The following is a 17,038-nucleotide window of genomic DNA, read 5'->3' as shown; positions in this document are numbered from 1 at the left end:
TCTAACAGACACGGGGTTTTTAGAATGGTTTGTCTCGTTCCATTACACCAAACCCATATATGTAAACCGACATCGTGCTGCAATATCTGATTGGACGGATTTATTCAGGATTCATTATATTTTTAATTGCACAATTAATGGGGTGAGAAGTAAAAAAAACTATTTCATGCCCTCAATGGGTTTTCACAGAGATCACTGACCAATGGTATGCTGGCATTAGGCACAAACGCACGGGGATCCTCGCTGTATTCTTAGGGAGGTATGGGAAACTCGACAGCAACTCCCACTTCATGTTTGCAGTACCGAAGCATTGACCCTTGAGCCAATCGGTTAATGAGTGTGATGTCGCTGAATTCCACATTATACTACGTCACCGCCCGGCATCCAACCAAGCTACATGGGAAACGGAAACTGATATTCATTTTGGAGGCAGGGACGCTTAAAGTACTGTTGACTCAGTCTGTATCCTCCAGACCTAATGGGAATGTACCAGAAGAAACGTGCTGTCATAGACCCAAATGAAAACAGGAAGGTTTTTTTTAATGTAAAGATACAATCAGCCTGAGGTCAGTGGCTCAGAGAAGGGGTCAGGGCGATCCGAACACTCTCTTTCAGAGAGGAAAGCTACAGTAAACGGAAAGGTTACCACCTTCCACTTTGACTTCCGCGTATAAAAAAATCCCATTCAGGAGTCCAGGAACAAACCGAAAACAACTTCGGTGCGGGAAGAAAAAAAAAAAAAAAACACAGCTTGCATTTACACCCTTTCACACGACAAAGTTTCCACGATTGACAAAATAACAAAAAAGGGACAACAAGAAGCCAGAGGAGTTCAGAGTTCAGCTGTTTATCCGCCAAGTGTGCCTGCCTGAGTCAAACAGACGTCGGAGTCCTCGGTGCATCCAATCCAGTCTCTCCCCCCCCCACGGTCTCTCCGAGTCTCGTCCAATGAGGTGAGGTTGCACAGAGTCCACACGTCCCTCTGTCAACGCAGCACCCGCCACGGGGAACCACAGCGGCGCTCCCTAGGTGCTGTTGGCCTGCTCCTGCTCAAACAGGGCCATGGCCAGGTGGGAGCGGGAGGCCAGCCCCTCCAGGTTGCTGAGGACGCAGCGGTGGTAGATGTCCTCGCTGAAGCGCGGGTTGCACGCCCGCTGCACGTACTTCTGGACCAGCGCCGGCTCCACGGCGCGGAAGACGTGCAGCCCGGAGTAGCGCACGAAGACCTCGTAGACGTCCATGCTCTCCAGCGGCTCGTCGTTGTCCAGGATGTCGGCGGCCATCTTGGTGCGGGCGCCCATGTAGTCGGCGTTGTAGAAGCAGGCCTCGTCGAAGACGTGCCGGTCGAAGCGGCCGTCGCGCAGGCCCTCCGAGGAGAAGGAGGAGGCCGCGCCCCCCGCCCCGGCCGCCGCCGAGGGCTGCTGGTCGCGGTACACGATGGCGGGGCTGTACTCCTGGAAGTGGATGGGGAAGAAGACCTGCCAGTTGCTGATGGCGTTCATGCGGCAGCGGTTCAGGAAGTCGCCGTTGACCTCCGTCCACACGCTGGCCAGGAAGAAGAGCGTGTCCACCGGGTGCTTCTTGGAGATGATGTCCATGAGCTTGACCTGCGAGGGCACCTCCGTCTTCACGCTGATCCAGGGGATCTTGGCGCCGCCGTAGCGCTTCTCCACCTCGCCGATCATGGCCTTGACGCCGGCGAAGACGTCCGCCTCGCTGACCCGCTGCGCGTCGAAGGGGTCGTAGACGAAGAGGAAGGTGAGCAGCGCGTTGTCGCGGGCGTCCAGCGCGTTCATGGCGTAGGCGTCCAGGAAGCTGCCCACGTAGTCCAGCTCGCGGGCGGTGACGGGCAGGATGACCTGCACGCGGGTGGCCTCCGTCACGTAGGGCATGGGGATGATCTCGATGGAGCTGAGCGGGCGCAGCAGCCCCACCCGCTTGGCCACGACCTGGCTGTGGCCCTTCTGCGTGAGCACCTCCAGCGCCAGGTCCAGGGTGTACTCCATGCCGCGCGTGGGGTCGAAGCGGCGGTAGCCGTTGAGCAGGCGGCGCTTGCGGAAGCGGAGCTGCGGCTGGTAGCGCTCGTTCAGCCGCTCCACCGCCGTCTCCAGCACGGCGGCCACGTCCGCGCGGTCCGCCCCGCGCAGCTCGCACTTGGGCGCGCCGTCGGCGCACGAGTACATGTGCTCCTCCGTGAAGTAGTCCCAGTTGATCACCTCGAAGCGCGTCTTGGGCCGGAAGGGCGGGTTGATGCCCACGGGCCAGGTGGCGCCCTCCTTGCCCTCGGGGGTCAGCTCGCTCAGGTTGCTGATCTGCACCTGCGCGCGCACACAACGACACGTTCACACAGTCAGCGCCAGGACACAGACTCAGGACCTCGACGTGTACGCACAAATTGCATCCAAACTATGCACGGGATCACACTTACACACGGGATGCAATTTATATTCAAGGGCCCTTCATTTTTAATAAAAGGGAAAAAAATCGTTTTGTGTGAATGTTCGCATCTTCACACATTTCCTTGCGACCAAATGATGGTAATACAAAGACTAAAATCAACTCTCTACGCAAGTTTCAAAAACTGGAGCAGTCTGATCTCTAGACCGTCATTATTTTCAGTTAGTGTAATGGAACCCCCCCCCACACACACACACACACGCACGCACGCACGCACACATGCACAAATGCATACACACAGTGGAGTAATTGTCCCTAGTCCCTACCCAAGTGTGATGGAAGAATTATTGCCTTTAAAATCATGCATTCTTCACCAACTTAATTTTTTCGAGGAAACTAAAGTTCCAAGCACGATCCTGAAGGAATGCTATCCAAACCTGAAACCCAATACAGTATATATAATATATAATTACAATTTTTCTAAATCCCATAATAAATAACAGACTACTCCTCCTTTCAAATAATTGTGGTCATGTAAAGCAATGGCTTGGTCATGCATGACTTATTGTTCATAAAGATGAGAATTTCGCTGTGAATCATCCTTCCACAGAATTTCAGCACTGCTCAAGCCAGCCCAGTCTTCCAGGAATTAAACACAATACCTCAAAGTTGGAAAAAAAAGATTTGTTTTTTCACTCCTCAAATGCAATTATCTGTATTTCCATCTCAGACAAAGTGTTTTCCTCTCTCTCTGATACATACTTCAAAACATTAAGAGACTGGCCTCTGTTTATAGTAAATGTGGCTTGTGAGGAGCATAGTTTCCTGCTAAATCTTCATGTGCACCCATTTGTTTCTTTCTAAGCAAACATTAAAATATTGCACGTCTGAGTCATACACACAATTGTTGAATCAGGCACGTAAACATTCTTAATGTGTGCTGGAACGAATCTCTAAGTATTTCTGAACACGTGTTTATAAATATTAAACACGGATTTAGAATGACCCGCACTGCCATACCGTGACTCCGGCAAAACATCTGGTATGTTTTAGGGTAAAGTTTCTCAACTTTATGTACCACTTTCCATTATATACAAGGAACATTTTGTGAGAATCATCCGATTGGTCCATCGTTATCCGCCTCTTCTATTGCAGCGGTAGACTACGGAAATTGGCGGCACGCCCTGCGCAACGCGAACGGCTCTTAAAGGGAACGAAAAGAGTTAATCTGATTGGCTATTAACGAATTTCAGCAGCACCACACCCACTGACAGGATATTCAGTGTGACCCCGCCCTGTTGTCAGGCGCGTCACACACTTTACGCTGTACGCTGCTCGCTTCTGGTTCACGAAAATAGCAACAGTCACAAGCCACGCCCACTGCACCAGGCGCTGTGCCACTGACTGATTCCGGATAGCAGAGCCCTTAATCTCATCAGATCATGTGTCCGCCTAGTAAAACAGGTTACCGTAACCTACCATTTCATTTTGAATCTACACAACACATACACACACACACACACACATACAAATCTGCATACCTAGCGATCTCTCAGCCATAAATTTGTTGGAATGAACAAGTGAAGAGAGAAGAGCTGGCTTCTGCCAAGGACGGGGCACAGACACAACACAGACAGGATATCTTATTCTGGCACAATACATTACTCAAATGACCTAGCTGGGGACAGTTTTTTTTTTTTTTTTTTTTTTAGCAGAGACATTTCTGCTGAGCTGGATATGACTCCAGGAACCGTTTTTAAATCGTGACACTTTAATTCAGGAAGAGAACTGATCCAGCATTACAAAAACACCGAGAGGACTACGAGTGTCGACGAAATCGATGATTAGTGAGGGTATTCTCGTGAGAAAGTGGAGATGGTCCGATTGACCAGCCATCGTAACATGGAAACGTGTCCGACCTCTCCTCTAAGAGGCTTCCTGATTAAATTCACAGCAGGTCCCTAGCCGCGGTGACTACGGCTTTGTCTCCGCTTTTCTTGCGGTGGCCGATCGAAACTGCCTTCCGGGACCGCGAGAGGGCAGAGAGGAGGCCGTTCCTCTTGTCCCAGCGAAGCCCAGCTGGCGATCTTAAGGACAGATGCCACTGCCTACTTTCAGACAGCTGAGAAAACTTGAGTCGGCGATGGGTTTGAGGAGCAGATGCGTTCTGCTGCTCGCGGGCGCATCAAGTTTGTCATTTTCATTTGCCGAAAAAAACGCTCAGAACCGCACGGGGGGGAGATTCCTGGGGACCGTGTACCTTTGAACTCGGCTCATCGTCCATAAGCCGAAACACGTGTCAGGGAAAGGGATCTGCCACGGGCAGTAGCAAGGCTCTGGTATGCATTATAATTCCTTCAGAGTCATGAGAAAAACGAGGCCATCCAGGCCTCCAAAAATCCCCAGCGCTGACAAAAGAGCTTTTAGCACCTGGATCATGCATTTAAACCCACTGCACCTGCGGCTGCAGTTGCAGCATGGCGACCAATGGTTTGAGCATTGGACTGCGTTTGTCATTACAGAAGCACAGGCTGCGGTAAAAAAAAAAAACATGTTTCGGGTGGCGACATAGCTCAGGAGGTAAGAGCAGTTGTCTGGCAGTCGGAGGGTTGCCGGTTTGAATCCCCCGCCCTGGGGCGTGTCGAAGTGTCCCTGAGCAAGACACCTAAACCCTAATTGCTCCCAATGAGCGGACTGGTACCTTGCATGGCAGCCTTTTACCGTTGGTGTGTGAATGGGTGAATGAGAGGCATCGATTCTAAAGCGCTTTGGATAAAAGTCCTATATAAATGCAGTCCATTTACCACTTACCACGTTACCTGTGCTAGCACGTTACCTGTGGTAACGACGGCACAGCGTCACCTCAGCAAGAGGCACCAAACCCACAGGCGTCACGTGAGCTTCACTCAACGCCAATGACTACAGATCTAAGCGTCCGTAGTGTCTTCGTTAGCGACGAACATGCTAGCGCACGGGTAAAAGGAACACGGCTAGCCGCGGCCTTACCGAAAAGGGAGCGGCAGCACTTTGGGAGAGCACCCACCTGCAGCTGCTGGATCTGCTGGTAGGTGCGGTCCAGCTCGATCTGGCTGAAGCGCTTGTGCAGGCGGTACATGAGGTCGGGCTCGGAGACGGGGTGCACGGTGAAGGCGTTCTTAAACTGCGGGCTGTCCTCCCGCTCGGGGTCCGCGTTCTTCCCCAGCTCGAAGTAGCGGTAGATCATCTCCTGAAAGGCGAGCGCACGCACGCACACAGACGCAGACGCACACACACACACACACACACACACACAGACACACACAGATACACACAGATACACACACACACAGACACACACAGACACACACACACACACAGATACACAGATACACAGACACACACACACACACACACAGATACACACACACACACACACACACACACACACAGACGCACACACATACAGACACAGACACATACAGTCACACACACACACAGACACACAAAATTAAGAACTCCCACAAAGCAAAACAAAGTCCAAGTAAACCTTGAACCATGAATGAATAAAGTCAACTGACATTTTTGACAAAATATTGCTGACAAATATGAATCACTCCTAATTTTCCCTATGCATAATTCTGATTGCAAAAAAAAATATCTACTCTCAGACAGGACCCTGGAGCGCGTAGCCACAGGGACAGGTTCTCCATGCAGCGAACAACCCCTAATCACGCTAAAGCTGACGACCAAAGTGACAGACCCACGTCTGTGACTCAGTCTTACAAAGTGGGAAACTGAGGAATTAAAGGTTTTTCACACACCCACCCTTTTTTACATTTTCTCATGTGTGTGGGCCAATGGTGATATCGGCATTTGCAGGCTGCTTATGAAATCAGCTGAAAAAATAAAAACCTTATACTCAGAAAGGTTCCCTAGTAGCTGCCTTTGGACTTCCCACTCCCTACTTCTGGTAAGACACCCAAGCCGCATATTTATACAGTGGGAGTTCAGGCTGTACGTACAGTATTAACACAATGGCGTGCCACAAACCCAAAACCTGCACTGCTTTCAACCAATCACTTACAGTTTCACACACACCGACGGGACTCAAACGTGACTCTGTTTGCACCGGGACGGTGCCTACCGGGCCCAACGTGAAACCGGAGAAATCCAAAATCCCGGCCCTCTCTCCAAGAGGATTATGGGTAAACAAATTCCAAAGCAGCTGCATTCTGGGCAGGCTACCCAGTAGTAAGCTGGTACAGCTGTCCACGCTGCTCAGAGCACGTGAAACATTAGAAATTCTCTAAAACATCTATTTAAAAAACGAAGTTCTTTTCCTTAGGGGGACTGCTAAGAACACGTAGGGCGAAATCAGGGGTGCACAACAAGGGCTGACTTGTTTCAGGACTCTGTGCCGACTCCTGCTCTTAATTAATGAGCTCAATCTTAATTTGATCTGACATCTGTATATAAGCACCAGCTACAGCTGCATACGGCAAGTGTATCCTAAAGATCTTACTGTGTTCAAGTACAGGAGTGAACCAGCTTTTATAGAGCTGTCAGAAAACTAAAAACTAAGGTAATTGGTTGGAACAAAAAGCAGCACGCAAAGTAACCCTGTAGGACCAGAGTTATCTGTATGCACCTCTAGGCTATGCTTTCTCCTGGAATTATGTGATTCTTCAGTGCCATGTTTTCAAATTGCCTGGAGTGCAATACTGACACATATTTACTGTGGTTTAATATGCACAGCGCATTACATACATCTTGGACAGGAAACAGAAATAACTGAAGCAGTATAAAATGAAACTAATTTCACACTCTTCCCTTGGCACCGAAATGATCAGATAACGTCAAACGGAATGACTGCCATTTCCAGGTGTGTGTGGTGTGATGCACCAGAACAGAATGCTGTGTGTGACTGTAAGCCAACCCTTTCTGTCATTCAACACTTCTGATACAGAAAACCTTGATCCTTGTCAACACCGACTGTACAGAACAGGAACCGACAGAGAAACTCGCACTCTTCCATGTACGCCATGAATCCAAACTCAACTGTAAACCGCTTTCCAATCCACAACTTTTCTTTCAAAACAAAAGCTGTGCATTAGTCAGCTGCTTAATCGTTGCCAGATGCCTGGTAACAAAAAAATGCTGTTAGAGCATTTTACACCAAGGAATTCTCCCTATACATCTCAAGCCTATCTGAGCGCATTAGGCACTATGCCATTACCACTGGTTTGTGTCTCTTTACATTAGTCATTTTCAAGACGGCAAAACGTGGCGTGTTGTGTCATGTTCAGGGCCTTATACCCCCCCCCCCCCGAATGCCTCGTAACAGCGTTCCTAATATGAACAAAACTTTTATTTTCTCTAAAACGTACAGAATGTTCTCTCCCAAGCCCTCCGCAGACAGGCCGCAGGCCTCAGAAAAAGGTCGCTTCACATCGACAGTGAGGCGTGTGTGAGGCTGAGACGCCCGTCTGCGCTGCAGGTCGGCTCCGCGGTTTGCTTGCGTAACCGCGAGGGGAAGCACTCGCGCAGCTGCGGCGAGAGAGGGCGCGGCATCGGCACGGCAACGGCACAGCGGGGGGTCGACTTCCTGCGAAGTTTCACACAAGTCTTCATCAAATCAACTGACCGCATCGTCATCTGAATGCTTTGCTGGAATTATGCTCGCCGCACAGGCTTCCTGTTCGGCTTGCGAAGCTAAGCGAGCTACACGTAGCCAAGCTCAGAGATCGGAAGTGACGAGGCTCAGCTACCAACATGGCCGCCAACATTTGGCTCGTTTTAATGTTCGACCAAATTAGTTCATAAATTTGTTGTGATAATTGCAACCATAGTAGTATAGTTCGTTTCAGAAAGAAACAACCAAAATTTCAAACAATAAATACTGTTTATTAAGCAGGCTAATTATACTACTTGGAGCAGTTCTGCATCGCATGTGTGAACACAAACACGATTGCATAGCTGATGGCTCAAACCAATACGCACTACCACAACTGGTCATGTTACCATGACGGCAAGTTTCAGACAAGCCTGCAGTATGTACTGCTTCACGGGGGGAAATTAGATCATGTCTGACCTAACGAATACATCTGGGGCCTTTTTTTAAGAGGGTCTTGTTCCACCTTGTGCGCAAAAGGTCAACAGTGAGTCTGTTTGAGTTTGTTTATGGAAGTAGCCCGTAGATGAGTTACTGGGAAAGTTACAAACAGTTACCCGGGGGATTTCAGGTGGTGTTTTCAGCTAAACGGCTGGCTTCTGCACCCTCGAGAATGGGAATCACACATCAAACAAAAACGGAAAAAAGTAGGAAAGGGTGAAGAAAATATACTTTGAAAAAAAAAAAAAAAAAAAGGCTTACACATTTGAGTGCTGTTGGTGTGTGTGAAACTGTAAGTGATTGGTTGAAAGCAGCGCAGGTTTTGGGTTTGTGGCGCACCATTGTGTTAAGACTGTACGTGTACAGCCTGAGCTCCCACGGTATGAATATGCGGCTTGGGTGGAAGGCTTACTTGGTGCATCTCCACGCAGCTCAGACCGAGGTAGTCGATGATGCAGCGGCCGAGCCACTCGTCGGGCCTGACGCTCAGGATGTCGTTGCGGCAGGCGTCCAGGTGCGGCTGCAGGCGCGCCAGCAGGCTGCGCGAGAGCAGGTAGCCGTAGCCGCCGTGGCAGTAGCGGGCGCGCTCCTCGCCCCCGATGAACTCCTCGGCGCGGCCCATGTACAGGTCCTGCCCGGCGCTCAGGTGCGCCACCAGCTCGGACAGCCGCTCCGCCTGCGTGTACGTGTCGTCCTGCGCCAGGTAGAACCAGTCGTAGTCCGAGCCGAAGTGCGCGTGCAGGTGGCGCACCGTCTCGTACATCAGCCAGACGGCGCGGTCGTCGCCGTGCGCCACCACCGCCATGCCGTGCGGCACCTTGGGGCTGCGCAGGCCCGTGAAGAAGAAGGTGCGGTGGAAGTGGTGCGCCACCGTGCGGTTGACCGCCACGCCCAGCGTGCCCAGGGTGGCGCGCGAGGTCAGCACGCCCACCAGGAGGCGCTCCCGTATGCCCAGCTCCGTGTGGATGTAGCGCGTCCTGCAAGGGGCGACGGGCGTCACATTTCAGGGTTACTTCTCATACGCAAAAAACACAACAACGGTTAGCGACAAGGGAGCAACATACGTGACATATACCCCCCTGGTCCCAATTCACCTCCTAATCACTCCCCCTCTGTTTCACGTTAGGCTTATTTGTAAGAGTCACTCATCCAGAACGCAGCAGCGCGTCTGGTCTTCAACCTCCCCAGACATTCCCACGTTACCCCCCTGCTCACCACCCTCCACTGGCTCCCCGTGATGGCTCGCATCAAATTTAAAACATTAGTGCTTGCCTTCAAAGCAGCCAGGGGGTCAGCCCCTCCCTATCTACGTCAACTCATCAGACCCTACACCCCAGCTAGACCTCTCCGTTCTGCTGCCACATGTCGCCTGGTCCCTGCCCCGGCTCGCACCAGCACCCGGTCACGCCTCCTGTCTGTTCTAGCCCCACGGTGGTGGAATGACCTTCCTGTGCAAGTCAGAACAGCAGAGACCCTGACCGTCTTCAAACGTAGACTGAAGACTCACCTCTTCAAGCTACATCTCACCTCATCACCCCCCACTACCCTCTAACATCCATTAAACCTCAACTGAGTAACCACGCGTCATGTTATTTTCATGTAACTAGGTTCATCTACAACTAGGTGGGTGGGGGGTGGGAATTTATATATATTAAAAAAAAAAAAAAAAAAAAAAAAAAAAAAAAAGGGGTACAATTCACACTTTTTTGCAAAGTTATACCTATTGTAGCTCTCTTGCAGGAATGTTGTAAAGCGCTTGTCTCTGAGTTTTGTAATGCACTTGTTGTAAGTCGCTCTGGATAAGAGCGTCTGCTAAGAACCTATAATGTAATGTAATGTAAGGGCCACTCACAAGCAAGCGCAGGCATCGAGGTGACTGGGAGCATAACAAGCAGCAGGTGTGGGACGCACTTTTGCGTTTATTTTATAATTAATAGTCACCACTTAAATAAATATCACTTAACGGTTCAGCACAGCGAGCTACTGTGAACCGCCACATTTGCATTACAAATAACGATTACCGTAATTTACTACAATGACTATGACAACGGGCTTGAAAAGGCGTGACACAGCACTCAAAACTGCATTTAAATGTGGTTAGCTCTGCCATGCATTACCGACTCTGACAACGGAATTAAGCAACGCAATGCATGCTGAGGCAGCACTAATTTTTAAGCCAGCACTTTAATTTTGTCATTACTGTAAGGGAGGGGTGGAGGGCTGAACAGCCACTACCCCTCGCTGAAACTAGGCTCGCTCAGTTCTGGGACAGACCTTGTACATGGCGACTCATGTGAACGTGCAAAATTACTGTTCTTATCAAAATTTTCTGATGATTTTTCCTCATGCAAGGGTGTGGGACTAACCCCTCTCTCCAAGAGATATTCATTCATTACCATTCTCATCACTCTCCAACAGACAGAACCACAGGGCGGGGAAGAAGAGATTACATTAAAGCCCTCATCCATCCCACACTAATCACAAAATTTCCACCAAGTGCAGATGGCTGGGCTCACATGTACAGACTCTCAGACAAGATCAGAATCACAACTCACTTTCTGGATGCGGCTTTGCCGCCAACTGCATACGCATCAATAAAACCGACTTGGTTGGCAGACCTTTGAAGATGTTCTAAGTGCATTAAAACAGCACAGGCCTGTAAAATGGTTCATTTTGATCATCTGAGCAAGTAATCAGCTTAAAGGACCGACGCCAAATTTAGACTGCAAGAACACAGAAGTCCTTGAGAAGCGTTACCAGTCTTTGTTATGAGGTGGGTATATTGAACTGGTGGGATTAGCAAACACAGGGAGTGAAGATTCCCTTTTACTTTCACTGAAGTCAAGTGCAAGCAGACTAATGGGACTGTAGTTGCAGACCGTAACAAGATATGTAGACTGAGAGCCAAGTCAATTAAAACACTAACAACACTAGAAAACCTCAGAATATACAGGGTTTCTCCGACATAGAGAATTCAGAGGAGGCCGCCATGATCAAATTTTTTGCAGCCTCCACATAATTATAAATGGCGTCAGCACAACAAAACAAAACATCAGAAATACAAGCAATACTCTCAGGGGATTTCTATAATTTGTAGCTAACTGCCACAGTACCATTACTCCGATGTGGAGCTGTATCGTCACCAGCACAAAGCAACAGGAAAGGCGCTACCGAATAATGCAAAGCTTCAGCAACTGTTTGCACAGAGGGCACGATCAGACGTCGCTCTGGCGTTCAGACAGGCAAATCCGTTTTCTTTTGCACCCAAGCACACCCAGTATTTCCAAAAAATTTACATCCTATCAGTTTAATGTTTTCAACTTTGCAGATATGGCATGTAGAATGGGTTCTTTTTTAGAAAGTGAGGAGGAGCAGGTAAAAGACATAGCCTAGCTAATCTGATCATTACTGGCTATTAAAAAGTATAATTCACATTACCAACAAGATGTGGTAAGTCTGATCACATGATCATGATTAAGGTACCATCTATGCCTTATTTTGAGTCAGGCAAAACCCTGACATAGGAACAGAAAATGATTTATAAAAACGTTCTTTAAAATAAAAGCCATCTGACACACATACCGATGGTGCAACTCACCACATGGAAATGATATCTTTAATAACTATTCTATATTCCCCTTTTTTATTTTTGGCATGCACACATGCATTCCTTTGGGAAACCCCATATAACTAACAACAGATGTTTGCAATACCATAAAAGAAGGTTCAGAGCGGCTGCGTTATTCCAAAAACATTTTAATACCCCATTGTTCTCCCCGTTTTGGAATGATCTGAGTTGAATCCATGTGTATTCGTTCCATTGCTACAATATTTTCCACACATTTAGGAGGGCATACATATTACATGAGTCCTCCAGAAAATTTGAATTTTTATTCAACGCACAACCTGCTAGCTACACTGCGCAGGAACTGCAACAGGGCGCTGTGTAACTGACACCGCTTGCCAGCCGTATCCGGGTGACGACAGCGCTAACGTCGCATCGCCATGGACGCCTGGCTACAGTCAGCACTCTTACAGTCAGCACTCACACTAGACCCAAACCGTAGGACACCTCACTACACCGCACACAGGAGGCCTTTGGAGTAGCCAACCAGGGGTGTCTGCAGCAGGGAGACAAAATTTTTCTGGTGACAACATTTTTACTAAATGAATGAGCAAACCTTAAATATATGTCCAAAAGCAGCCGGCCAGACAGTCTGTTTGTAGACATAGTCAGCCATTTTGCTGACAGTCAGGGTTTGGGGAACTCCTTGTATGCATTTTACTGTGCAAAGGGTCTTTAAAAAGCACCTCAACTGGATGGGCAGCCCAGAACTGCACTGCAACTGCACTCAGCATTTGCTTGAGCATTTCTGGTTCTGAGTTGACTGCACTGAAGTTGCGCTGCTATAGGAAAACATGTCACAGCCCAAGGCGTGAATGGAACATCCTCTTCCCGCCTACAGGCCGCTGAGTCTCAAGACTGCTTCCCCACACAAAGCGGTACATTGATATCGAGAGCTCACCAGCGCACGCTGGATATACAGTCTCTCATTTTACAGCCTGTGTGTCTAATTACGGGAGGGGCAGGCGGCAAGCATCGCCTATTACCCTGAATACAGTCCACATCATTGGGAAAAAAAAAAAAAACTACACCAAATTTAGAATCTTAAATGTGTTTTTGCTCAACCTACTCAACAATCGCAATTATTGTGACAAAATTAACTTGGATAAGTCATCAGACCGCAAGGTTCCACAGCTTGAATCAGGGCACATTTTAGTGACATCACAAGCACACCGACGACAGTAAATAATCACAGCGAGGTCAGTCACCCAAGACGAACACCCACTGGAAATGGCAGCACATTAAATGAAGGCACACGTGGGTTGAAGTCATACAATCCTCCTTATTGCCATGACATGCTAAATGTCGCTTTTATGAAAAGTCCTTTCTCAAAGTGAAGTGCAAAGGGTCCCGAAATCCCAGCAGCCCCCCCCCCCCCCCCCCCCCGAATGCAAGGAGGCTCCCAGCGTTACAAATCTGTGCAGAATTTCGCTTGGCATGGAGGATTTCAGAGAAGTCTCACAAAAACAACACTTGCCTCCCTGGCTGAGCGAAGGCTGTGGCTTAGTGCACACACACACACACACACACACACACACACACACACCCCTTCTAGCACGAGCACACAGGAAGTCTCTGTCCCGTCTAGGTAGCTCTTCACATGCCCCCGAAGACGAAAATGACCTAAGCAGATGCACACAAGCTTCCTCCAGCTCCTACATCCATCATTCAGAAGAATTCCAAAAGGGTCAACGCAAAAAACGCAGGTTAACAATAACTTACAGTACAAACTTCCCCGGGCCACAAAATGGCCACTGCCCATCTTCATCACTATTAGGGTAACTGTTAAGATTACCATGGGTTTTTTTTTTTGTCATGGTACTGTATGTGACAACCCAGTTTTACTTTGACCATTTGTATTGGCTATGGAAATAACACAAATTGATATCTGGTTGGGTTTTAGCAAGGTGGATCGAATGTGGCACAAGCAGAAGGTATGATGCAAATATCTGGTCGGTTCATTAAAGCTACACCTTTCAGCACAAACAGGTTTTCACAGACAAACGAAAGGTCAAAATGTTTTCAGTGCACAATTCATGCTATGACTTCAGATGTTAAAAAAAAAAACATTTTTAAGTGCAAGCGAACATTTTCAGATTGGAGCAGAATTTAGAAATTACCACCAAAGAGCATATAAGCCATACAACACAAATTAAAGACAGAACTGAAGGTGAACATCAGGCACGATCAATCCACAGTGTAACCCAGGGAAGCATACAGTAGTTATAAGTCCAGTCCCTTACTTTAGTTCAACACTGATCTAGGTCATTTGTAATGACCAGAACAATGTGAAATCCCTTTCAAGCCAATGAAAGGGGTTTTCCGAAGAGCAGGACTAGCCATAATCTAAAGCTAAATTAAACAGTATGATAAGACACATCTTGGACAAAGTATGAATTGACCGTTTGCTGAGAAGTACATGCAATCACTACAATCAGTACATAAAAATCACAGACAGATCAATGTTGCAACGATCCCACGAATTTACCTGAGAACTTTCTTGTGCGGCTTATTGGGGTCCTTGTGGTAGGGCACTACGCGAGGCTGAAAATCCTCGTTCCCGGGATCGGCTCCGTGACCTCCTTGGCGGTCCCCCCCGAGACTGCCCGGGAACAGTCCCCCATTTACAAATTCGTCTCCACAGGACTCCTCCGTGTCTCCCTGCGTCCAGGACACCATGAGCAGACTCAGGCTGCAGCCCAGCGACAGCCCCAGGATGAGAGGTAGCGCAGGCCGGAACAGCGCCAGAAACGAGGACAGGCGCATGATTCCCCGCAGTTCAGGCTCACCACGAAGTAGAAACAAACTGCGGTTCCTTCCGAGATCCGAGACCGTCCAAAAAAAATCTGAGCAGCTGGCAACCGTGTCAGAAACGATGCTCCACTGATAAGGCAGTGCAAATGGGCAGCTATGCTACATTCCAATGTCAAGTTTCAATTGGGTCGACAGTACGGTAGTGAAATCAGCAGGTCTTCTTTTTTGACGTGCTATCATTTATATATCCTTGCACGTCCCGTCAGATGGACAAAAGACTAAATGGTGTGATGTCTGACCAAGTCAAAAAATACATAATATTATATTTTCTAAAAATAAAAATCAAGCCGTTCTTCTACGCTCTTGGTTGTTCCGCATTTGAACACGAGGTGAGACTAGCCTAAGAGAATTTTCACTTGTGTCTAAACAAGTTAATGACCAAAATAACTTAATCTGGTTAAAATAACATTAAAACAGATTACTGTAGCCCTATTGTTTTGATGCCATGTCGCATGTAACTTCAATCCTTAATCTAATGCTCTACGTGCAGTTTCACGAACGTTTAAACAAGGTTTTGATGACATTCACAACAAGCAGTTTCTGTTCAACATTTGACGTGTAACATTAACACTACTACGTTCAATACTGGCAATCGCAAATAGACATTCTTTGATGAACGGTATATACATTTAACTAAAAATTAAATGCATAGTTAAAAGTCCATTCGACCGTTATCAGCACACTACGCACACTGAACCCACGGTCAATATCAGTAAAACAGGCATTTCCATCCCTTTAATTTAGCAAGCTTTTCTTCCATCACCGCAAGCCATTTGGTCACACAGAAACCGTTTTCTTAGCTAAACAGAGTTAGATTAACTCTGTTTTGATATACAGCAAACCTTTCTTAAACACATAGCCTATGCAATTCACAATTTGTCATAATTGTTTGCATTTGTGCTAATTTTTTATATTCCTCCTCGTAAAAATCCAAAAATCCGTATGGATCCAATGAAAGCACAACCTTGACCATATCTTCCTTTCGTTATTTTGTCTCTTGAATCGATGGCTGTGAAAATCGAAAAACAGCTGCATATAAGCTGAACACCAAGCTAGCTAGCTAAACAGCTAAAAATCCAACAAAAACATCGACGGTTACGTTTCAGAAACGACACGGAACATCTTTATTGTAAGTCAGGTTCGCTCCATTCCAGGAAACAGGAAACGTGCATGAAGACTAGCGATGTCACAAAAATACAGACTGCTAACTATCTGTACGCTTTCTACTAGGCTACGCGTTGCGCAATGTTTTGAGACAATGCTAGTGACAACGCGTTGTCGTCTTCCAAACCGAGAGAACTCGAGGTATCCAGTTTTCATTGGCTGTATTGGATTTTCTGCGTCTCAGTCACAGATATAGCCTAGTAGTGTGGTCTCAGTCGCCGAAAACTGTTTGGTTTTCAGCGTTTTACATTTATTGGATATTCTCACACAATGTATCGCCATTATTTCATTTTGTGTTTTTCTGAATTTTACATTCCAAAAAAATGAACCCAGTAGCCTAACGGTTAGCTACACCGTGGATTTTAAGAAAAGACATAAACTACAAATCATGTGTTGCGGCGGACCCACGGGAAACAGAGTATACAAATATTAAGTTCCACAAATCTGTCGGTCCTGCTTGCTGTTTCTGACAGTATAGGCCTACTATATTATTATCAAATGTAGAGACGATCTGCCTTGAGACCTTCACAAATTTTGTAATTGCCTCTAAATATACTACCTGCATGCATTATGTTATTTATATTAAACTCTTTAAAGAGCTATTCCTGATCTTAGTTACCCTAATGCACAACATCATCAACCAGTCGCTTTCCATCAGTTTAGTTCCATCTTCTGCAATTAAACATTTATGAATCCGGAAGTTCTTAATAATTACAAACCAATTTCAAACCTTCCTTTTCTATCCAAAATACTGTAAAGGATCATAGTAAATCAGCTTTATAATTACTTCCACAAACAATCATTTGATAAATTTAATGATTACTTCTTGCAACTTCTAAACCTAGAAACTTGCCTTCCCAGAATTAAAACTTAATTTAAAAAAAAAATGTAATCAGAGGTTTCCAATCATGTGCCATGGCTGGCAGAGAGTATGCAGGTTTTTTATT

At 47.2% G+C, this 17,038-nt stretch overlaps 1 protein-coding gene across 1 annotated transcript; it reads right to left on the bottom strand.

Annotated features, from left to right (window-relative positions):
• Nucleotides 1-656: 656 nt before the first annotated feature.
• chpf2 (chondroitin polymerizing factor 2) lies at nucleotides 657-16,434 on the bottom strand. The gene is made up of 4 exons (XM_064346225.1): nucleotides 14,602-16,434; nucleotides 8,901-9,465; nucleotides 5,441-5,623; nucleotides 657-2,318 (listed from the first exon to the last, which is right to left on the bottom strand). The coding sequence occupies exons 1-4, from the start codon at nucleotides 14,877-14,879 to the stop codon at nucleotides 1,026-1,028; spliced, it is 2,319 nt and encodes a 772-aa protein (XP_064202295.1). The 5' UTR covers nucleotides 14,880-16,434; the 3' UTR covers nucleotides 657-1,025.
• Nucleotides 16,435-17,038: the final 604 nt, after the last annotated feature.

The sequence above is a fragment of the Anguilla rostrata genome, chromosome 8 (genome assembly GCF_018555375.3).
Source record: "Anguilla rostrata isolate EN2019 chromosome 8, ASM1855537v3, whole genome shotgun sequence".
Classification (NCBI taxonomy): domain Eukaryota; kingdom Metazoa; phylum Chordata; class Actinopteri; order Anguilliformes; family Anguillidae; genus Anguilla; species Anguilla rostrata.
Note: the sequence above shows the minus strand (reverse complement) of the source record. Positions and strands in the feature narration are given on the sequence as shown.

Bases quoted from the DNA above. Each gene is read 5' to 3' on its own strand.
- chpf2 (XM_064346225.1), bottom strand. From the start codon at position 14,879: ATGCGCCTGTCCTCGTTTCTGGCGCTGTTCCGGCCTGCGCTACCTCTC. The intron at 5,624-8,900 runs GTAAGCCTTCCA...CTCGCCTTTCAG, and splicing joins GCTGCGTGGAGATGCACCAA to GAGATGATCTACCGCTACTT. The intron at 2,319-5,440 runs GTGGGTGCTCTC...GTGCGCGCGCAG, and splicing joins AGCAGATCCAGCAGCTGCAG to GTGCAGATCAGCAACCTGAG.